At 34.4% G+C, this 24,088-nt stretch overlaps 2 protein-coding genes across 3 annotated transcripts; one reads left to right on the forward strand and one right to left on the reverse strand.

Annotated features, from left to right (window-relative positions):
- Window positions 1-3,090: 3,090 nt before the first annotated feature.
- LOC106180864 (uncharacterized) lies at window positions 3,091-20,456 on the reverse strand. 2 transcript variants are annotated; one of them, XM_013565033.2, is made up of 13 exons: window positions 20,292-20,456; window positions 19,496-19,661; window positions 18,723-18,906; window positions 18,157-18,265; window positions 17,552-17,729; window positions 16,951-17,059; window positions 16,548-16,645; window positions 12,880-12,954; window positions 12,491-12,591; window positions 12,030-12,157; window positions 11,032-11,187; window positions 10,383-10,610; window positions 3,091-5,554 (listed from the first exon to the last, which is right to left on the reverse strand). In XM_013565033.2, the coding sequence occupies exons 2-13, from the start codon at window positions 19,639-19,641 to the stop codon at window positions 5,399-5,401; spliced, it is 1,668 nt and encodes a 555-aa protein (XP_013420487.1). In that variant the 5' UTR covers window positions 19,642-19,661; window positions 20,292-20,456; the 3' UTR covers window positions 3,091-5,398. The 2 variants fall into 2 exon arrangements, with proteins under 2 accessions (XP_013420487.1, XP_013420488.1); XM_013565034.2 differs by having other exon boundaries at window positions 19,496-19,658; window positions 20,292-20,453.
- A 332-nt stretch (window positions 20,457-20,788) lies between these two features.
- On the forward strand, window positions 20,789-23,125 carry LOC106180819 (cilia- and flagella-associated protein 299). The gene is made up of 6 exons (XM_013564952.2): window positions 20,789-20,974; window positions 21,289-21,419; window positions 21,752-21,842; window positions 22,030-22,172; window positions 22,339-22,468; window positions 22,765-23,125. Exons 1-6 carry the CDS (start codon window positions 20,867-20,869, stop codon window positions 22,861-22,863), a joined length of 702 nt encoding a protein of 233 aa, XP_013420406.1. The 5' UTR covers window positions 20,789-20,866; the 3' UTR covers window positions 22,864-23,125.
- The last annotated feature ends 963 nt before the right edge of the window (window positions 23,126-24,088 follow it).

Consider the following 24,088-nt stretch of genomic DNA (forward strand, 5'->3'; position numbering starts at 1 on the left):
AACGGAGCCGTCCCCATTGTCTATGAAATAAACGCCCCGGAGCGACACAAGGAGTATGCCGCCATCCACACCCCCGTTTAATACGACGGCTTCTGATGAGGAAGACTAATTATAAAACACGCGCTTTATAGGAAACAATTAAATGCAACATGAAAAACATAAAAACAGGGCAAGTATGGAAATTAAAACGCGTAACGATAAATGCAAATTCCGTTAGCAAGATATGAGACTGATAAGGCGGTGTTTCCGCAAGGCCAGGTCGTTTCATTACAGCACAAGCGCTACGGTGCACTGACATGTCAACTACACCCAAGGGTGTGACAAGCTTCTACTCACCTGAAACGAAATTGTCACACCTTTCGTCGCGGTGACCGGTGTCCACATCGCACTCACACGGATACATACACGATGGCAATGTGATGAGGAGACTGATGTCTTGTTCGGACACCCTAAACATTTGATCGTCGCTTGTATCTTTACTCTTTATAAGTCTGCATCACATTCTTCTTAACACCGTAACAAGATACATGTATATAAAGTTCTAAAAATATACGGAGAAAAAATAAATTTATCAGATTGAACTAAAAAGGTGGTTGTGCCAAGATACTGATACCAGCTTGATAATTTAAGAACGTGAAAAAGAAAGAATTCCACTTGTCGACAATAAAACATTTTTCTTCGGGTTTGTATTTTTATATGAAAACAAATCCATGTATCGTTATAACGGGGCGTCTAGCGGAAATATTTAAGGTCAAAATTCCTATCCACTTGTGCGATAAGAATTATCCGCGCCGATTTCCTAAAAGAGGACAATGCCAAGTTATAAAACCATCCATAAAAAATTTAGATTTTAAAATCCTTCGAGTCAACGTTAATTCGAATTACTTTCCTTCCAGTAAAACGTCATGTCATGTCTTGGCTGATATGTTTACGAACTTGTGCGTGTGCGTTGGTTTGGAATCAAGTGTCACCCAAACATTTTTCCCTTTCTTTGTCCGCCATTTAATCTACAATTCCTGTCAAAGTTCAGGCCCGGCATTGAGACTGAACCCCGCAGTATACTTGTTAGAGAAAAACTGGTAAATATCTCATCGTTTGTTTATGTCGTAATTAGAAACAGTTAGAGAAATCTAAAGATAACGGGGTCAGTGCCTAGTAATTAAGAAATGATTGACAAATTTCAAAGAGGGGACAGGGAACATCAAAGAAACATTAAAAGCTAAGTTATCTTTATATATTTGACTTCTGCTTTTTTCTAACCGTTCCTTCTTTACGGGTGGTCCGCCCTTAACTGAGAGCCCGATCTTGTTCAGGTATTGCTCTAAAGCATTATCAGTTCTGTCCATCTACCTCCTATTTAATAACACTTTCAAGAGAAATGGAAGGTCCTTCAGATCCTTCTTCTTGTTAATGGAAAGTACTAGCTGCAACGCTACCCTCATTAAAGGCTGACAATAGCTTTTCTTAGCCGCTAATCGACGCAGAATAACTCGACAAATTATGAAAGACTGGAGAATGTCTTCTCTGATAATAGTCACATTACTCACTATATCCTGCCGTCGTTTTTGAAAACGACTTTTGATATATAGACTTCGAAGCTGTACGTTTATATCTTAATTTTTCATACTTTTATTTCATATCATTATTATTAATATTATTATTAATATTATTATTACTAGTATTATTTTCATTGAACGCGATGTAAAAGCGTTTTCTCTGTTAACTTTATTTTATTTTATTCCATTTCTTTTTCTTTCTTTCTTTAGTTATTTGAGAAGGGCCTTTCAAAATGAAAAGCAAATATTTACCATAATTACTTATATAAGAATGCAGCTGTAAGGAGTACTGACCCCCACCCCTACGATTTCTGATTTAAAAGAACGCACCAAAAACGTCTACCTGAATCATAGTTCGAAACCGTACCAAATGGCGCCATTTGCCCTCCAAAGCACCAATTTTTTTTTCGGGGCCCTCGAGCGTGCTCCGAACCTGACGCCAAGGGTTTGAGGGTTGGCTTCGCAATCCAAGGCCTGTCAATCCCTAAAAAACCGGACCCCCCCCCCCCCTTTAAAAATCTGGATCCGCATTTGTCTAAGTTAATGAAGAAAAATAAGTCAATTAATGAAATATTTACTCCATGACACATGCTCACATCTGCGACTCACAGTCGTCTCCTTTGCTGCACGACATCCGACATCTTTAAACACTTGATTCCTGTAACAAACTCTCATATTTACAAGAAGTCTGATATTTTTTAACATTTCTTCTCGAAATGATTTATCTTCTTGGATCATGATAGAACTTAAAGAACGCGGCTAAAGGGTCTATTGTGTTCTCATGTTACTGATGTACCATATTAATTTAAAACAATTTTTACAATATCATTCAGATTAAAGAAAAATAAAACTAGTAAACATTCTTAGCTCTTGGACGATCATTTTATATCTGCTGAAACGTGCAAATATAATTTAACAATAAAACGTCTGATTTTAAGTTAACCAAATTCTACTTGTCTGTGTAGACAGCTTGAAAACAAAAAGTACAAACAAAGATTTCGAAAATGTTAACCGTTTCAGCGCCGTTTCATGTTTAAAGGTGAGTTTTAGACAAGAAGGCTTACTTATATCGATTTATTGCTGCCAAAACGACAAAATACCCATACCACCATAAAGTTTTAAATATCATAACTTGGAGAAATACCACACGGTGGCTACATTATTTCCCGAAAAAAGTATTTTAATTTTAATTATTTATTTATTTTATTGGAGTGTGGATTCTGTTTGTGCTGTGTAAAAAACTGGTACCAATGTATCTTTAATTAATACCGAAATATTGAGTTAAAATATGGTTGCGAAACTGCCCGGACATGGTCACAGCCGACTGGCCAGCACCTCTCCGTCTCTGAGTCACAGCCGTGCTAGGCACGAGGTGCGTGATTACGCTGCACTTGCGATTATTACGTCACAGCAATTTGTGTTGATTACATCACAGCAAGTTCTAATGACCACAAGAAGTCCAAACTGTGATGGCATCCTTTTCTTGATGAGAACATAGTCAATGCTAAAGGACAAAATAACATCCATTCAAAAATTATTGCGTTCAAACACAATGTTTATTCACACGTTTCACTTTTTTCAATCTTACAACAAATTTCAAATTCATCGCCAAAATAACAGATCTTGTATCAAAATAAAAGAGAAAAGAAAGTTATATAATAAAAATCTAATAAAAACAGTAAAATTCATGAATAATAATTCAGCATTAGTATAGCATGAAAAACTTAATCAATTATAAGCATTACATACTACTAGGGTACACTGTACCAGTAATCTTTAAGTTCTCTACGGCGACGCACCATTGTTTCAAATATTGTAGACATGCCCTCAGTCTTAGAACTTTATGATTGTCAACTACCTCTAAATCATGACATGATCATTAAAGTGATACTAGTACCTTTGTACAGTATGTAGCAAACAACTGATGATTTATGATTAAAATGATTTTCTAAAACATGATTTAATGTAAATTCAACAAAAATGATATAAGCCGTTGAGGGTTTTACATGTTGATGTAGTGAGTGTAGGTGAGTTTGGGTGGGGATGAATAATAAATAAAATGTCCATTTATATTGTGTCTGGTGTAATATATATATATATATATATATATATATATATATATATATATATATATATATATATATAAAGTATTAATTGTTTGGCATAATAGTATAATAAGGACACATATACCAGTATAGTCACTGGAAAAAAGACATTTGATTGGTGAATTAAAATAGCATTGGTACAATGAAAAGGTAACATCCTTGGGAGATTTCAGTTACACATCAAGGCCACACCTTTTTAAAGTTACCTAAATGTTCTCACAGATCTAGAATTTGATGTAATATCATGCATTTAATACAGGACATCAATATCAAAGAAACTGAGATGAGATGGGGATGGGGGAGGGTTGAAGAAAACATGGCTTCCTCCTACACCACAAAACCTATCTGCATGCTTCATTCCTAAACAAAAGGTGACCTCAAAATAAGACACAGGTTGTCACTTAATGGACACCGTTCCTCACACAAATATTTCCTAAATCTCTTAATGATCGATGACTTAAATTAACTGTTAAGAAATGTTAAGTCTGTGCTGACACTATCGAGGTTGTTATCAGGTGAGGGTCCGCGCTGTGGTTGGGGCCTGATAACCATGACGACAAGTTATTTGACCCTGCCACACTGTCTGTGCAGGAATAACAAGGTGGGATGGGCCTACCACTTAACCTGTCACCACAGGGCCAGCCAGCTGAAGCTACAACTTCATACACACATGGTGCACTATTTTGAACAGATTTTTCCTCACTCTTTTATCTATCAGAATTATACCCACACTCTAGTTCCAATTACCCATCTTTTAAAAGTTTTACTATTTACTTTTTTCACCAGTGAAGAATTTAAGACTTCATTTTGAAGAGGCACTGATTGAGAAGTTTTTTTTTCTCATTTTGCAAAATAAAAAAAAGTATTCCTCTCTCTCTCTCTCTCTCTTGAATCCTTACAGCTTAAAATATCTGGACACAACATCACTAGTATATTTCAACATGGGCAGATTGTGTTATGAAAGTTGACTGCATTCAATTGAAATAAAATTGATTGACACCTTGTCTTGCTTCTACTACATGGACATGAAAAGTTTCAGAAAGCTCCACCTTCAGCCAAGTTAACTTACTGGAACTGAATTTTTATTTGGGACCTCAATGACGTGTATGACTGAGACCCATTTATCTCATTCTATACAGCCACTGTTGGATCAGACTTTTCACTACTGGTCAAAAAAGGGTTTGTGCGAATATGACCAAAATCCCCGATATGATGGACAGGAAGATGTCTCCATCCAACCCTTCAACCCCCTCCAGCCACACAGCACAGACAGCCATTATTACAAACTGAAATGTGGTAATTTATGGAGGATATGGCAGCGAGCAATGTTCTCCTTGGTTGGGTCACTTAAGACTTGCAAACTGTGTAATTTTTTCCTGTCTTTTTCACTGGCTTGCCCACTGACAGACACCTGTCTGGGATGAAATGGTCCCAGACCCCTGAAGGAGAATACATGTGACACACAGACGTGAAGACATATATTTTGTATGGACAATCAAGAATAATCACACTGAGATAATATGGTGAGCTGACCCTTGACCTGTGTATGCATCACAACATATTTGATGAGGTCAGTTTTTGTGTGCCTTTTACAGAAAGCAGTAAGGTGAACATGCCCACATACCTGTGGATTTTCTTTTCTTATTGAGCAAAATTTCATTATTGTTTTCAATACTTGGCAATTTCATAACATCACCTAGGAATTCAGAGCGCTGTTTATGTTATGCATGCTGATTGTCAATAGCTCTCTGTGAGAAATGTTTCAGATTTTGCTCCCACCCTAAGCAAGCGCATGTGCTCACGCTCATGTTCGTTGAGGTTATGTTTGTCCTCCCGCATGGTTTGTCTGTGTTTCTGTAGCTGTATGTAACTCTCTTCTCTCCTGGCATGCACCTGGTAAAATAGAACAATGAATCCATAGAGAAGAAGTGACAGATATATTTATGAAGCCTACTTTTCAAAAAAAAAGTTTTCTTTTAACACTTAATGAAGCTATCACTATAATGTGTAAGTCTTCCGCAAGTCCTAAATCATTCCTACTGTTATACATACATAAATGAATAAAAGATAAAATAATCATTTTTCCTGTATGTTTTTTCATGTAAAAGAATCTAATGTGGTGTAAAAATGTCTATTATCATTGCTGATGGTTGTAGTTGTCAGATATTGCATATCAACATACATGTAAGTGGGGTACGCAAGTTATAAATGAGATGTCTTAATAATTTTTTTCTGAAATGAAAGAACTACGATGGACAAGATATCTGTTTCTGTTGCACAATATTCAGATTTGGTTAGCATTAAATAATAAATGTATGTATATTCCTAAATATTCAAGATATTTTTTTATTCCAACAAGATTGTACATGACACATGTTTTATGTTAAACATATCCCATAAGTTTGTTCAACACACCTTGATTTCAGTTCTTCCAAATATTTTAAAAATTTTGAGTCAAAATAGAACCTGGCCCCAGGCTGGTTACGTGTATATTGTAGGTGACAGACCATTTTAAGACACTCTCCAAGCAGAGAGATTTAGGACAGCGGCAGCTTTCTTCCATAAGCTGCAGAAGAACTCTACACACAATGTCACCTTTGTCTACATGTCCGGTCACAGAAATCCTATTATCACTCTGAATGAATTATTCTATCCTGTATTACTACAGCAGTTTAAAGAACCTACGGAAAGAAAGTCTACTGGGTTCTTCTTAAGCCTGATTATCAAAGTTATGCAATGTATGCAAGTGCTTATCCCATCTCCTCGTGAAGTGTTATGCAAACCTTGTTCTTCATTTTCAAAAGCAAGCAAAAGTAACATACAGCACAGGTTAAGTTAAAGCAGCTAACTTTTTATCTCATTTTCTAAGATCCCAAAATATGCAATCCTGGATCAAAGCAGGGTTGTGCCATTAAGTCAGGTGTAAACAGACCTTTTGACAGCCTCCACTACACTGTCACCACGGTCAACTGTAAACAGTTTCCAAATACCTACTGATGAGGGGGAAAACGGCTTTTGTCTACAGTGTTTGCACACTTCCCATCCATTCTACAAGCCCAATGGTATAATTTGTGTGTAGTTCTCTTAATTTATAATTACTATAATCCATTCCTTTTAAAGTTCATTTCACACTGAAATTTATTAACAGGGCCATTTATTACCCAGATTACCATTGAAAAGACGGCATAGCGCTGGTTAGAATAGCAAACATCAATTGAGAATTAATGTTTCAATAAATTACTAAAGTGGGCACTAAACGGGCAATCGCTAATGATAGAATCTACACAATTCCAGCTATCTTGTGGCTTAGGTCTGCTAGGTGGAGCACAGAAAAACAGCTGCCACAAACTGATAGTTTATGCATACCTGCGTCTGTGTGGAAAGGTCTGAGATAATGCAAGGTTCAGGGGCTTTTTCAATGGAGTCTCTTGCACAAGATTTGAGGAAATCTCTCCCTCGATCTCTTTGTCCAATCCCCCTCTTTTTCTTTATCTGAATTTATTTTCCTGGTTTGACTTTATTTTGAAACTATCTAGAGTTTCCAGAGTTGACAGAGTTTCCCAAAGTATAAATAGGATCTCTTGTTCTTTCTCACTTCATATTCAAATTACATGTTTTCACAAAAGCTATTTTTCAAATTTAAATCAAAGTCACCTGATCAATAAACATTTTCTTAAAGGGATAATTACTCTTCGTTTCGTCCAAAAAATGAATTTTCCTGGAGAAAACAACAATTTCCCAATACTTACCAATGGTTAATGAATCCATTTTTACATTCAAAGTTAGTCCCAGTTTTTTGTTTTTTTTTTTGTTTTTTGTTTTTTGTTTTTTTTTCTAAAAAGTTTTTTGTTAAACTCTCTTAAGAGATTTTAACAGAGTATAGCCATCAATGGAGGTCACGTGGTCTAAAGACAAGCTCAGATATCAGAATAATAGCTAGAACTGCCGTTTTTGTGGTAAAACAGAATATATTATATTTCTAATAGTTATTCACAATGTTTTTATTGTGAAATATAGATTTCATACGAAGAGTTATTATCCCTTTAAATTAAATACAGGGCTTATTATTATTATCATTATCAATTTTCTATCAAACCATCCAGAAAATGCAACAAAATACAACTAACAAATGGTACAGGCCACCCTTCCCTTCAGGACTAGCTTCAAGCACTGATGCAGCTTCTACATGTACATGTATCTGTTGATGATAAGCTGTAAATGATAACTCTGAAAGATAGAGGCACTAGTCAAAAATTCATTTGAACCCCCGACCCTCCCTGGCTATGGGCCTTATATGATACTGAAAATATTATCAGACCAACATTCATTTTCCCAGAGTTATGAAATATCACCAATGTCAGTCTGTTGCAGTTATCTATATAACCTTATTGGTAAAATTAGTCTATGTTTGTCACTCAGAGAAAGGAACAAGCTAATTGTATTACCTTGTGCAGAGACTAGACAAGTGATACAATCCCTTTTCACACGATATGCAACTAAAATCATTTTAATTTGTACCTGAAAATTTCATCAAACAAAAAATAACAATCTTGGGATCTGTTTTGGAGGGTATTTTTTCAAATGAATTATGGCCCATGATCACAAAGGAGTTTGACAAGGGGCATTCAAATGATCGAGGAAGAATCAAGTCAGTGAAATAGCACATAATCAGCAAGATACTCTGCGTGTGAGTTCTCTGCAATAAAACTTCAACATAACTTGTGTGTGATGGGAATTATCATCATAAAATGATGCCTTACAAAAAGACTGTCCAGATTATAAGAAGCCATTTATTTGAACAGGTATCCCCATTGATCATTCTGTAGGAGGAACGGCTGTCACAGAGAAAAGCTGTGCCAGAGATTACTTACAAAGGCCTGACTGACAGACCATACTGACACCTTACTCCTGGCATAAGAAAAGCTGGGAATATTAGTAGGGCTAACTTACACAAACTGACTCTGGATTTCAGTAAAGGTGAGAAGGATAATTTCAAACCCCTTTCAGTTTATCTTACCTCACGTGAACTTAAGATAGATTAAATCACTGCGTTAAAAACTATTTGTAAATAAATTATTTACAGAGCATTTTAATATTGTTGTGGGTAGAAGGCGGTATACTTCCCTTCCCCCTCCTGTCTCACACTGGATCTGTAGGAAACCACTTATCTAAATCTTTACCTCAGTATCACCTTTAAATAACACTGGAATGCAGTTAAGTATTTATTTTATTGTCTTCTAGTGACAGCGGTGACTGGGCATTTATTATGCATCTTGTAAAAATGCCAAGGAGCCGTTACTGGGGACCCATACGGCCCTGATAAATAGCTTATTAAATTGCTGGTCATTTTACTTTGAACACACCCATGGCCAGCTGAATATGGGCAGCTTTTGAGCTGATTTTCTTGTTTTTTCTTTTTCTTTACCTTTTTTTCTAACACAATTATGGAGATGTCAATATTAATTTTTCTTAAGAAGTCTTTAAACAGCAGTGAGTCATTATCAATGTTTATAAATACCATAGTTCCATTGCAGATATTTTCATAAAGTTTCTTTTTATCTATTTATTTTATTTATTTATTTTTTTTTTGTTTTGTTTTGTTTATGAATTATATATCCGGAACTATAAAAAGGCTTTATCGCTACAGATTTCCACCCAAACAATAAGCATTGAATATCCTCATAGGTATTGTAACACAGAAAGAATTTATGAAACTATTTAGTACTTTGGCCTACAGGCATTGTTTCGACCCCCACCCAATTATTGCCAATTATGACTGAAATGATTTGTGCCAGTCTTCGGGTCTACACTGACCTTTCATCAGAATTTGTAGGTATAAAATAACTTTTTGTTCAAACTTCCAAATAATTTTGTTACTGTTTTAAGGTCTCGTCTAACCTTTAATCAAAAGCCACGTGAATGATATGAATATCTTTGCTTAATTGCATTAACCTTCCCTTCAAATTTGTTACAATTTGTAAAACTTGTATCTCAGATAAATACTAAAATTTAAAAAGTCTGATGATATATTAATCTCACTTTAAAGAATTCAAAGTGACCAGAAAAGGGCAGAAGAGACATAATCGGGGTCAAACTTTCTTCAATATATGAAACAATCATATAGGTAAATTATACAAAACTTTAACATAAAAAAGGCCTATATTGTATGCTCTAAGGACTGCAGTGCATGTGAATTCTTGCATGTTTTTTGTTCTGTGACAAATTTTTTACAGGATCTCAGCTGAAGGTGACAAATTGTAAGTCACACATGCAGGTGTTGTTGACAATGTGTCTGCTGCTACTGAACACTGGAACACAGGTGGTGGTCTGCATGGAACAGGAAACTTCAAGGATGACTTTTAAATCAAAGGTCAAAAGTGTGTGTGTATGTGTGTGTGTGTGTGTGTGGGGGGGGGGTGTATGTGTTTTCATATGCTTGCACACCTGCATGTGTGAGTGCATAATTATATGTTTTTGTCCTAGGTACATCTGTGGGGAAAAATGGGAAATCAAATAAAATTACATATTTTTGGTGTAGTAGTGTCTTTACCTTTTTTGCAATTCATTATTTCCTTTTATTTCATTCACATAAATATGTTTCATTTTTGAAATTCAAAACTAAACTCACTTGTGACAAAGAAGCTTTAAAATCACAAAAATAGAAATAAAAAGTAAACAAAAAAAAAAAAAGAAAAGAAAAAACTGTCACTGAATTCTTTACCTTATCCAGTGCTGCCTTCTCCCTGACCAGTTCCTGCTGTAACTCCTCCTCCAGTTTCTGAATGGTCACCATCTCTTCTTTTAGTTTCACAGCATTCTTCCTCTTAGCTTCCAGAAGCTTGTTCTGTAGTCTGCGCACCGTTTGTTCCTGTTTCTGCCTGGCATACTCTGCCTCTCGTACTTTATTGTATAAGCTGTGCTCATACTCTTCTGCTTTAGTTACTGTTTTCTGTAAGTCAAGTGTAGGATTTTTCATTAAATTTATTTTGACATGGTTTAGATAATATAGATTTCAATATAGAGTATAAAAAAAGCATACCACACAGCAATTAAAAAGATTATAACTTGTAACCATGTAGTTAAAAAATATACAGGTATATTGGTTTGGCATAAAAAAATCAAGATGCATCTGATTAATCAATTTACATTTGTTTGGTAATATCTTCTCTTTTTCTAAACACAAAAAAGTGATAAATATTCATTTAAATACTTGGAAAAATGAAATAAAATTTTAAATAAATAAATTGCACATTAAAAGTTGGACAATAAGCCTTACATAGGGTAGCACTTTTACACAACAATAACAAATAGTACTACTACTATTATTACTTATAATAATAATAATAATAATAATAATAGTAAACACCTACCTGAAAATGTCTAAGATGGTCTTCATGTTCCCTTCGTCTTGCCTCAATAAACCTTTTCTGGAATCTCTCTGAGTACTGGTTCTCCATTATCTCACTCTTTTCCTTCTTCTCCTTCACTGCTTGCCTCAGTCTTGATACTTTTCTGGCATCATGAGCCTATATGGAAAAATTTCGAAAGTTAAATCATAAGAATACAGAAGAGGACATGACAAAATTCAGTTTTTTCTAATAATGCTGAAAAAATATATAGTAACTGCTGACATATGCAGGGAAATTTCAAAATAAGTAATAAATTTAGAAAATCCTTCAAAGATAAGACTTCTAGCATGTTCAATGCAGCAGATCTAGCAGTTTAGCTAGTGACTGACAGGTGGTTTAATTTTTTGTATCACATTTAAGAAAGGCCTAGCATCTGCTTTGAGCTAAACAACAAATACTGTACTTATGAAATTTGTATTTTTCTTTAAGACTCTATTATAAAATGGTGCCCAGTGTTGTTTCATGCTGTAATCAAATCTTTCATGCCACAGCCTGAAACCACTTTAAAGTTCTAGGTTAAAATACCTCTTGCCTCACTGAAATATGCCTAAGCACATCATCATTCTTAAATCACATCACTGACAACATAATTAAAGGGCAAATGTATACTTATGTGGTCTCTCTATATCTTTATTACTATGATAAGATTACATGTACTTCAGTATGAAAATTCACTACATGATATGAATGATAAATCTGCTATCTCATTTTTCCCCAATAGGTGCATACTAGGCGAGGTGAATTTAGCCTCACATCTGGAGGGTTTTAAAGAATTCTTTAAATGCAAATTTCATAACGCAAAATGGGTGATGTACAATTTGATTTGACTTTGGAAAACAATTAAGATGGATGAAATACTGTTTGCGTACCTGTAGACAGCAGGGCACACTTTTTGAACTTTTTTTTTTTATACAAAAATATGTCACAAATGTCACAACCTGTGGGTGCTATTTACGTACATGTAAGTTCTGCTCAATTTGCTTGGCCTTGAGATCTAACTCTGCATGGAGTGCTGCCTGATTGAGCTGGCGTTGAATATTGCTGTTGTCCTCAAGTCTAATCTGTGTGTCTTGTAAATGGCGCCCCTCTAGAAAATAGATTGATATTAATTAATTTTTCTTCACTTGAAAATGAAATTACATTTAAAAAATGGTTATTCTGTCATATTGCCTGAAAAATTCAGAAAAATCTATCTAAATATGGATTGAATGACAATAAATTTTGCCTTTTCATTAGAGCCTAGGGTAAAACTTATTCTATTACCAAACACAAAAGGTAAAAAAAGAAAAACATTAATAACGAAGCAGGCATCAAATAAGAAAAAAATAGAGAAATCTAATCTTTGACAATAATATATTTCTCTCATATTTTTGTTATTTTAACAAATAGCAAAGCTGTAAAAGGTAAATTAAAATGTCACCTTCTCTTCCTTTCAAATTGAGGTGAGCCTTGGTCAGGGTGAGATCTGCACTCAGTTTACGGCGGTTCATCAGAGCTGTTTTTACATTGGAATCACTTTTCCTGCAGACAAAAAACAAAGAATCTTCAAGTTACAATACTTTATATGAAATTAATGTTTATTACACAGCCAGATGTCAGATTTGATAGGATTTTTTTTCTAGAAGTTAATGTGACAAAAACACTTCCTACAAATACATTTTAGCAACATTTACTGGTTTCTGTATATACATAAATACTTTAGATCAGTTCTGGAGCCAGTTAATCCTTGTTAATCAGTGAACAATAGACATCTAATCCTCTAAGCTTGATAATCTTATTTGTGGATTAATCCTTATTCCCACTACTTACGTCAGTTTGTGATCTAAAGTCCTTTGCATTGTCAGATCTTCATCTATTCGCTGCTTGTTCTCCTTCTTGCTATCTCTGAAATATTAAGTTTAATTACAATTTAACCACATCAGGGATCAAGAATTAAGTAATACTTGGTAATACTGTGTACCAATTAGAAACCAAAATATTTCTCTGGCCCCCTCCCCCTTGAACTTTTTCTTCAACTTCTCCTCAAAAATAAGGGTGGAGAAAACTAAGAAGAAGACAAAATTCCAGCTATGCAATTTAAGTTTTAAAACTTTCCACCATACTCTAATTTTTTCAACCTGTGACAAATCTAAAATTTTCATATCATGAACCTTTACTAACCCTTAACTTTGTCAAAATATGCATACACAGTTACAGGGGATAATTGAAGATGGAATATGGAAATAAAGAATATTATAAGTCAATATGCATTCAGATTGACAAGGGATAATTAAAGATGGAATTAAAGAATGTCATAAGTCATGAAATGGACAACTGTCATTATATGGTACTGTCTGAACCATCTGTAAACTACCAGATCAATCAGTGCTGCATAGTTATAGTTTATATTCCATCTTGACTAAGGGCTCATTGCCATTGAAGCTATCAGTCTACGTAGATTGCTCCAACTGAGTGGGAACTTTCACTGAATGCAATCACTTTCATAGATTAACATGCCTCCTGGTATTGAGTAGAATACAGAAAAGCTGGTAATTATACAAGTACTTTGGAAAGAAGAGGAGGCGTGATAATATGTTAAACTGATTGCATTCAGTAAGAGTCCCCACAGAGCTGGAACAATCTACATAGACCAACAGCTACATTGGAAATGAGCCCTAAGAGGCCCATCAGGTTACATTTAAGGACAAAAATGCATTTTTCAAAAACTTAAATTTTTTTTTATTTAGTGCCACACTGAATCCGTTCATACGTTAATAATCTTGACCAGAAATTGACTAAACTGCATCACCAAATATCATTAAATAACTACCGTAGATTACATGAGGACTCTTTAGACCTTAAAATTCCAATTAAATCCAACTGATTATATAACAAACAGTAAAGCAGCTAGTACAGTTTTTATTTAAAAATAGATTTCTGGCCCAAGTGTATGCAAGTCTCCTGTGAGAAGAATAGATTGACAATTTCTCATTCATTGTCAACTTGTCTTTGCAGAGCCCTATACCAAACCATGCTAAGGGCCCACTCCAAATGAGTTAAGTGCCAATAGCTAGTGTGCAGTAACTCCATGGGGACTCTTGCTGAATGCAATCAGATTAACAGATTAACACAACTCCACTTATTTCCAGCATTACTCAAATAATCACCAGTTTTTCTTTATGTTCTACTTAATGTCAGGAGGAGGCATATTATTCTGTTAATCTCATTGCATTCAGCTGGAGTCCCCATAGAGTTAGTGCGTCGCCTGTTGTGATCTAACACATACTGAACGGCCCCTTATTCTGAGACCACACAGACCACACCAAATCCAGGCTAATACAAACCAGCCTTGTTGCTGGCGTGTGGGAGGAACCAATAAAATACTGTGTGATTATTTTCTCCCGCACATCTGGTGGAAGACAAAAGGTTGTTATTAATGGCAGGATATAGCCCTCTTGCATGTCTCACTGCTCTAAAAGATGGCATAACTCAAATAAAGGACAACATTTTTTATTTCCAATCTACAGTCATTCATAAATCTGTTGGTGTCCTCACACAATGCACTTGTGACTATATTTCTAAACGCTTTTTTTAAATATATAATAGCCTATAATTAAATGATAAGGTATAACTTTTCCCCTTTCTGTATGATATGACTAATTCTTGTATTTTCAACTCCTGACCTTAATTCTGACATTCTATTTATTGTGCATTTGTTTTCCCATTTTAAGAAATGATGAGTAAGATCAACATATTTAGATACTAATGGCAATATTTCTGTATGATATCACTGCTATTCATATAATCTACTTTTTCTTTTGGATGTTATGGCTAATTATTGTGCCAGCAATGCACTGTTATCTGTGATACTCAATACTTACTAGTGCATTTTTAACTGTCATCACCTAATTATGAATATCTTAATGAATAAACTGAATGCACAAAGTACAACTTACATAATTTTACTTTGCATTTTTACCCTGTATCATCCTTGTCAGGGATTTTAATACTGAAGTTTAAGATTGAAGAGAAATTTTGCCAAACATTTTTCATAAAAAAACAAAGATATTACCTATTCTAACAATATTATAACAGGGTGTGGTCCATGTACTGTATGTAATGCAGAGAATTATGAAGGGAAAAACATTTAAATCTAACTATCCAGAAAAAAAGACAACACTTCTTTATGCCCCACCCTCATATTTCAATATGTTATCCAAGTAACATGAAAGTAAATATTGGGTGTGGGTATGCCTGGGGGGAGGGTGGGAGTCACTTCCAAACTTGACATTAAACTTACACTACCAAGGTGACAATCACACTTAAAGTTTGTAAATGGCATAATTTAATTCTAACTTTTCAACATCAGGCAGATGGATTATTTCATTGTCTGTCTAGAAATACATGTCAACAGTTACGAGTTTGTCAAGAGAGTTTCTCCAACTTAATAATGATAGCATCTATTTAGCAGTGCCTGCATGGATTAATTATCTTAAAAGAGAACAGCGCCACATTGACACTGCTCATTGATACAAAGATGTGGGCAATTCACACACTGAGTTCTGTTACTCCCTTGTTGCACTCAAATATGAAAAAGGTCTGTAACATACATCTATCATGATCAACATTTTGGCAAGTCTTAATAACTTTCTTATGTTAACTGATAACAAATTTTATATAAAGGCTACTTGTATGGATGGATGCTGTGGACTAGGCCAGATTTAATAGAATTATCTGATGTGTTGACACATCTGATTGACTCCAAAACACAGAGAGGAAAAACAGGACCGATTCATGTGAACTGCTTTGTACATGCTGCAGCACAGAAGCTCCCAGGACTATTTTTCTCCCTTAATGATGATGATGATGAGCGTGCTATGATGGCACATCTGATTCAATAGGATGAGGGTGGGACAATACAATGTGTCCTATTACTGTCCTTATTTATATCACAGAACACATCAGGACAATCAGCCTGTTGAAATGACTTCTTTCTTGTTTTATTGCTTCTAAATTCAAGTTGCGTGACAGAATGCCTAATTGTTTGCCTGGATGTTGTGATTGAAATTTTCATCAGCACCACTTGCAATTCTTAAGCTCAAGTAGAAAATTTCAATCTACTTACTACTAAATGTCAAGTATGCAAAACTTGAATCATGAACCCTTTGTCAGAATTGAATTAAAAATGCACAGAATAAGGAAAATATGAAAACAATAGTTTCATGATTTTAAAAGAAAATTCAAATTCGAAGTAAAAGTGAATTTTTACTCAGCTAATACTTTGCACAGTGGCTTATATTTCAAAATAAAACGGTAAACAAACAAAAAGAAAATAAATACAGATGGATGGGACACAAATTGGACTGACATTAACCTTTGGGTCAATTTTGTGGTCATGTCAGCAATTTTTAAACCTGCTATCCCATAAATATATCTGATAAGCAACAAACCTACTGAAGAGATAAGGGTACCTTTTTTTAATCTCTAAGATATCATACCTCTGGGCATCCTCCTTGATAGATCTGCCTTTCTGAGCCTCCATATTTAAAGATATGGACAGTTCTGCTAGCTCTTGCTTTAGCCGAAACTGCTCTTCCTGAAAAATAAAATAAATGTATTGTATTTTTAACCTTAACACTGCAGTCTGTTTTTTTTCTGACAAATGCATAATAATTTAAGTGTTTAGATAAAGCCATGTGGTCTTTTAACTACATAATGTAGTATTGAAACAACACGAGGCTTTAAACTTTTAAAATGTAACTACTGTATGAGCAAAACATTTAGCTAGACAATCTGCAGAAAAAGATTATGTTTGAAGCTTAGGAATAAAATTGTGCTTTTTCTACATTTCTTTCTAACTAAAGTAGAATATTGTTCATTCTTTACAGATGTGTAACAGACCTCTTTCTTTTTCATCTTCAGATCAAATTCTTGTTGAATTTTCATCAGTTCTATTCTTCGTAGTTCCATCTCACTCATTTTGCTTTTATACTTACGAGCAAGATCTGACCTTTAAATAAAAAACAAGTAACTTCAAATTAATTCACCAAGATAAACTGTAATTCTTAAGTTGAACTAAACAGTTAAATAGAGTAACAGCTAGTAGTTCTGGCTACCTGGTAAAAGCCGTATACATGTGTAAATGTGTTTATATGTGTAAATGTGTGTAGTTCTTTTTCTAAATGATATATATTTCACTTAGAAAAGGGACTATTCTTCAATTCAGGAGAACCAAAAAGACTGACATACTGAAGTTTATATGCAAATCATAAATACATATTGCATGTCACTCATATCAAACAACTACATTACTTCATCATTATGTGCAGTTGAAGCCAAATGTGTTAGATGTGCCAAAGAGCACATCCAATCATTTCTGATTGCACCTGGAGAAGGAATCTGTTGTTATAAACTATTTTTGACTATCACATAGGGCTGTAAAAATTATTTCTTTCTCTAATGAATGAGAACAATTGAATAAAGGTTTTAACAGTATTCTTACTTGGCTAGCTCAACTTTTCTTCCCTTATCCTTGAGAGAGTTATCAAAACTAATTGATTTTTCAGTTCTTTGTTTTGTAAGCTCCTCTTTCTGGTGAACATGATCTCGCTGCAAGTTAGTGTATTTTTCCATTCCTTGGTTAAACTTGCGATCCTCTAGAAATCTTTTCTTAGCAATAGCTGGTAAAAAAAAATAAAACAATATAATTAAATTTATCACATGCAAATGAATTCTATATATGTCTCTTTTTCACTGGATCAATTGTGATTTTCAAGTTACATAAATAAACTACATGTGTATTGTATGTCTGGCAATAAACATATTCCTTGCTTTTCTTTAAATGCACTTCAAAAGAAAAGCATTTATATAGAGACTAAGTTCTGATCTAATTTTTGTTAATCTTCTTTAACAGCAATTAAGAAAAATCTTTTGTCTACTTTTTTGTTCTAAACTGAAGCAAACTAAAGTAATTTTCACCTTGTTCAAAATCTTTCAATGACCTCCTGACAGATCTTTAATTTTTGTTTATCTTCTTTAACAGCAATTAAGAAAAATCTTTTGTCTACTTTTTTGTTCTAAACTGAAGCAAACTAAAGTAATTTTCACCTTGTTCAAAATCTTTCAATGACCTCCTGACAGATCTTTGATTTTTGATAATATCTCCTTCAACTCTCTTCAGCTCTCGCTCCTCCTGCTTGTGTTGCCACATGTGATCCTAGAAATATAGTACAAAATAATGGTACAGAATATAGTACAGTATACAGTACAAATTAGAATAAAAAATTAAACAAGAGTTGATATCATAAAACTCATGAAATACTGTACATAGCAAGCATAAAATATATAATATCATACAATAGAAAATAAAATACAAAGAAAAAGTTTAATAAAATATGTAGAGGAAAAGACTTCTATTGGGAAAAGATTCAACAGCTTGGCATAACATTGTGTTTTGAAAACTCCTCACAGAATAAAAATATAACTGTCCATGTTCTACCAATGATCCCACTGCTTTCCATATTTAATTACTAGTACATGCCATGCCCTGAGTTAAGGCCTGGCAGTGGTGGAAGGACAGCTAAGAAAGATATCATTTGCCTCCTATAACAAGAATCAATAAATCATTAAATCCCATCAAGAAGGATAGACCTAAAGAACTACAATGTCCATACCTCCACTAATCGGATGCGCTTTTCATAGTCCTTCTGGTCCTGTTCAATTTTCTGGGCCAAGTCCACGACACTGCGTGGTGTGGCTCCTGGGCTCCTTGGTGACTTGCCTTCCTTTACATTAAATGTATGAGTGTACTTGGAGGAATCCAAAAAGCCATCTGGTCCACACTTTCTCTCTGTCTCCCTTAAATTAAAATAAATCCACTGTTAACTGCTGATGGTATCAATTTATTCTACAAACATATATGACAAATATGTTAATATGAAATTCACTCACATGTTGAAAAAAGGCTGATATATTTTACAAACAACAAGTTACAGAGGTAGAAAGTGTGACAGTGTTTTCTATCCAGATTATTTTTTTCCATAAAAACATTGACAAGCATGTGTCCTGCAAGATGATTTTGGTTCCCCCACGGAAAGAATTATGTGAAATCATTTTGATATGTTCTGGGACCAGTGTCACACAGGAACTTAAAATCAAAATTTGGTCATAAAATTTGACAAAACATTTTCAGTCTACTTTGACCGATGGTAATCCGTGCAAGTCTACTTGATTGAAATATATTGACTCTACTTCATAAAAAGAAAGACATGGCTAAAGTCATAGACCAACAGTTCTTCATATTCTAACTTAGTAGACTACCATGTACTGGTATTTATCATGAATTAAAGTAGACTTTAGCTGAAATTTTTTGTCTAAAGGTTAAGTCCATTTGTCAGTCTTCAGTTCTTTTGTGAAATTATCTCTTGTGTCAAGAACCAATACATACTTTAGGAAGGCAGCATATTCCTTGGCTTCTTTTGATTTTTCATCCTCCTCATCTGAATCTGGTGGAGGGCTCCCAGGCCGCTTGATAGACATGTAGCGGCTGTGCATTAGGGGGTGACGATTGAACGGCAAGTCTGTCAACACCATCTTGAACGGGCTGGTAACTACTGGAAAGAAAAACAATGCCACTGAAAACATTCCATTTTTGCTAATGTGCATTATGAACATTCGATATGGGAAATTTCTTTCCTAGTGGTTATGATTATGGGATAGCCTTGTTTAGTCATCTGTACCAGCAGATTGCTGAGCAGACCAGTGCTAGAAAGAACTGGGGCCAATTATACTCCACAGTAAGTCCTAGACTGGGTTCTCATCCCTAAATCGATCTAACAGGATCGGTCCATCTCCACAGGGTCCCTCACTAAATTGCTTTCAGCCCAAGCGACTTAGACTTCTGGGACACCCACTAAAGCTGCTATTGCTAAACAACAGTTAATCACCCCTATCAGCCTCAGTAAGCATGACAGACATCTAAGCTGCTTAAGTTAATTGCATTTAGTTCTACCCAAAGTTAGTTCGAAACCGGATAGTCTCTAGGCATATCTTCTGATAGACCGGTATATGATAATATAAAGCATATAATAATATAAAATTATAAACACATTATATTATTTGATAATTTTTTTATGCTACTGTATGGTAAGCTAATCACTAAATCAGTACCAATTAAGTCTTGGATTAAATACTGATTAGAAATAAAATAACTGCAACAAATTATTAAATCAAAATTATCTTACCAAAAGACGATGATAGTCCTCAATGTTACGGGTTTAGCACCGAAACAATTGTGCACTAAACCAATGTTTTGATAAGGTATCGACTGTGCCGTGTCAGTCTGACACACAGGCCTTCACACACCTGCAGTCAACGTCGTCTTGGAGACGGCTTGCTTCGAGAGTATATTGATGTTCGCGGAGTGCAGGAGATCTCGTTGTTCTACAAGGCAAAAGCCAGAAAAGATTCGTTGCTGCAATTGTTTTAGAATTAATTAGAGAGTTTATAAAAGTCGGCAAATACCAAAATATTTCCATATTTTTTATGTAAAATACTCGTAAAATGAGTGGTCGAGAGTATATATAGTCCATAGCAACGTTATATTAATGCGCGTCAAATAAAACTTAATATCATATTTTTAAATCTCATAATATCAACCCAATTCTTTTTTTACTTCATCAATATACAAATCTGTGTAACTCCTAATATTATTCAACAAAAACTAAGCATATTACATACGGATGCCATGTACAGACAGCGCAAGAATAAATGTTTACTATAGACGTGAGCAGGTCAAAACAATTTTAGTGACTGAAAGATGGAGGAAGAAGTGCCAAGTGGAGGTGACAATATTGTCACCGAATTTAATACATATGAAGACTTTCTTGACTCTCAAATCACATCTTTAGATTTATATTATCTTGAGGTAAGCATTGTGTGTAGTTGCTACATTTTAACAGAAATACAGCTGTGAGTAATGACGAAAGCAATTCTTTCAAAAGACTAGAGAAGGGAGGCTTGTATTTATTACTAGTGGGCACGTTGAAAAATGACAATTTCAAAGGAGTATTTCTAGAGATTTTTGAAATAGTTACAACATAAAAGATTGACCAGTATTCTTAATTTCAGTCATGTCACATGTAATGTACTCCATTCATCGTTTTAATGACACTACACTTCTATATAAATATTAGGATACAATACAATACAATACAATAAATTTTATTTCATGTCGGTTAGGATGAAGAATTGGCACGTCAATTAGTGGAGTTAGGTTACAGAGGAAGTGGTGAGGTTTTAAAAAGGGAGGAATTTGAAGCTAGAAAGGCTGCAGCAGAAGCCAGTCGTCTGTCTAAGAGAAGTCAGCAAAAGTGAGTAACTGGTGGTTATTATTATTATTATTATCATTATGAAGATGATGATGATGATGACAGTTTAAAATCTGTCCAATATTAACACACTGCACGTGCTTCTCTTGCCTTACCAATATTTACTGTCAATTATATTATCTGAAGAGGAATAAAATCTTTTTATGAAATGATGATAAAAGAAATGATAAATGTTATAATTATAATAATAATAATAATAAACCATGTCAGATACATGTAGCATACTTTATGTAGGCTATATAATCTTGGTGTGACTGAATATAATACTTGGTATATTTAGACATAGTAAAAGTATTTCATTTTTTTCCCTTCAGAACATTAGCAAGCTCTGGAAAAGAACTTAAAGATCCATTCTTGAAAGCCTTGGCAAACCGGGAAGAGGCAAATAGAAGTGGGAAAATGACAGTATGTATAGATAAATTGATTTTTTCCAGTTCCAGCATATTTAAACAATTTATTGTGCAATAAACCTAAATGAATGTGTGTTGTAATTTTTTTGTCCAATTTTTTGTCTCATAAATTTTCAGTCAAATATATTTAACCTTGAGATGAATCAAAATTATAATTTAAATATTTTAATTTTTCTTTGCAGTCTATCATATTTATTAGAGACAGAAATGCAAGGAGCCAAGAAATATCAGGATATATAGATTTTGCCCACAGGCTGAAAACAGAGGACTTCGAACCATACTTTAATGGGAAAAAGAGATTACTACCAAGGCCATCAGATTTGAGGTAATAAGCAATTGCATATTCAGATAATTCTGTTTTTATTATTATTATTATTATTATTCATAGTTCATTCTATTAGTGGACATTGCCTTTAAAAGTAAATCCACTTAAAGCTTTTTGCATGAAATGTGTTTATGTTGGTTTTGAAACTTAAAATTTTGCATTTTAGTTTCTACAACTGGGAAACGCAGACATCCACATCAAACCCCACACCAAATTACCAGGTCATTGCTGAAAATGCATCTGGCCTGCTTTTTAAGAATAAAAGAGACAGAAAAATTATCAATGTTGATCCAAAGGTAAGCTTGGATAAATGGCAGTTTTATGATTTCAGCTATTTGTTTTATCAAGATAAATAAAAAGTTTGGTGGTTGATAATGTTTGATAGATCTTATTCTGTTTGATAATGCTTCAATATTATTCAAAATTAGGGTTTAATTAAACATATTATCAATGTTAGACAGATTGCTGATTTTACATAGTTTTACTACCTCTGCCATCTTAAGCCTTGCATTTCCAAAGGAATGGACATTTGTCATGTCACCCTTGTAAAAAATTATAACAATATAACTCAGTTTCATTTTTATTTATTTAGGCACCTACACCTGGAGATAATTCAACAAGAACTATAGTAGAGACTCCACGTTATATCCAAGCAGTCATTTATGATCACATTACTAGGAGGAAAACATAGCACATCAGATCAAACAAAGCCTGACTCTATCGTGGGTTTTAGCACATTTATCCCTGTTCAAGAATTAAAAGGAATACATTAACTCTCTTGTCTCTTTAAGTGGGCAAATAATATTCATGAGAAACAGTTAAGTTGTTGAAGACTATGGATTACGTTAATGTAAGAAATATAAAAGAGAAGCCAAGTTGAGGTTTAATATTATGGAAAAAAAAACTGTGCTCATATATTTTTTTTATAATAAATTGAATCAACAAAATAGAAATGTATTATTATAATTGTAGTTAAATGTATCACATGCTCTCTTTTCCTGTTCCCTCTCCTTTATACAATTAGAAACAGTGCTGCTTTTGCTGCTTTTTACTCCTTCTGACACACTTATTTTTGTTAAGCGAAATCAAAATTTACAATGTTAATTGTGTTCAAAAGATGTTCTCACATTTATAATTTTTGCTCAATATTTTTACAGTTTTCCAGAGAATCAACAAAAGTTATAATTGTTTCTTTAAAGTGTTTGTTATTTTCTTTCTGTCATTAGATAACGCATATTTGAAGTTTGTAGGGTTGGGGGTGTGGTAACATTGCCTACTGCATTTTAAAGAGAACATTTCTACCTCTGTCGATTCCTTTTCTTCGTGTCAAAACATTCACCCAGGATTTTGTAATCTAATGGAAATTCATCTCTATAAACGTCAGACTCGAATAAATTTTGATAATTTTTTTGCATCTTCAGCAATGCTACAGGTGGTCGGGTCAGGCTGGGGTCGGGTTGCACTGCGAGCCTACATGAAAGAAACACCTCTATGCCCTCATATTCAAAAGATTTCTTTTCACATATCCATATATAAAGTGTTAGAAAAATTCCTTGTTGTGGGCTAATTCAGGATCTTTATAAATAGGGCGGGCGAGGCGCACCCTTTCTGTTAAGTTTCTATCGTTCGTTTGCTTGTATACGTATTACGACAGGAAGTGTAGTGGAGAACCTCTATGTTGGGTGGGAGGGCGGGGTCCACGTGTGAAAGCATTCCACGTACCACTAATGTGCGACATGAACGGAGGATCGGTGTACGGGTGGGGCGGTCCGTCTAATTAACAGCGCGTTATTTAGACAGACCCAAGGGTCGGGCGTGCCACATGCAGTACGTTGTTCCTAAGTTCGCTTACTGCGTGGCATACATGCAAAATGAAATAAAATTGTACAAATGTATATAAGGGCCATATGATAAAA

The sequence above is a fragment of the Lingula anatina genome, chromosome 2 (assembly GCF_051362555.1).
Source record: "Lingula anatina isolate TDL-2025a chromosome 2, LinAna3.0, whole genome shotgun sequence".
Taxonomy (NCBI): Eukaryota; Metazoa; Brachiopoda; class Lingulata; order Lingulida; family Lingulidae; genus Lingula; species Lingula anatina.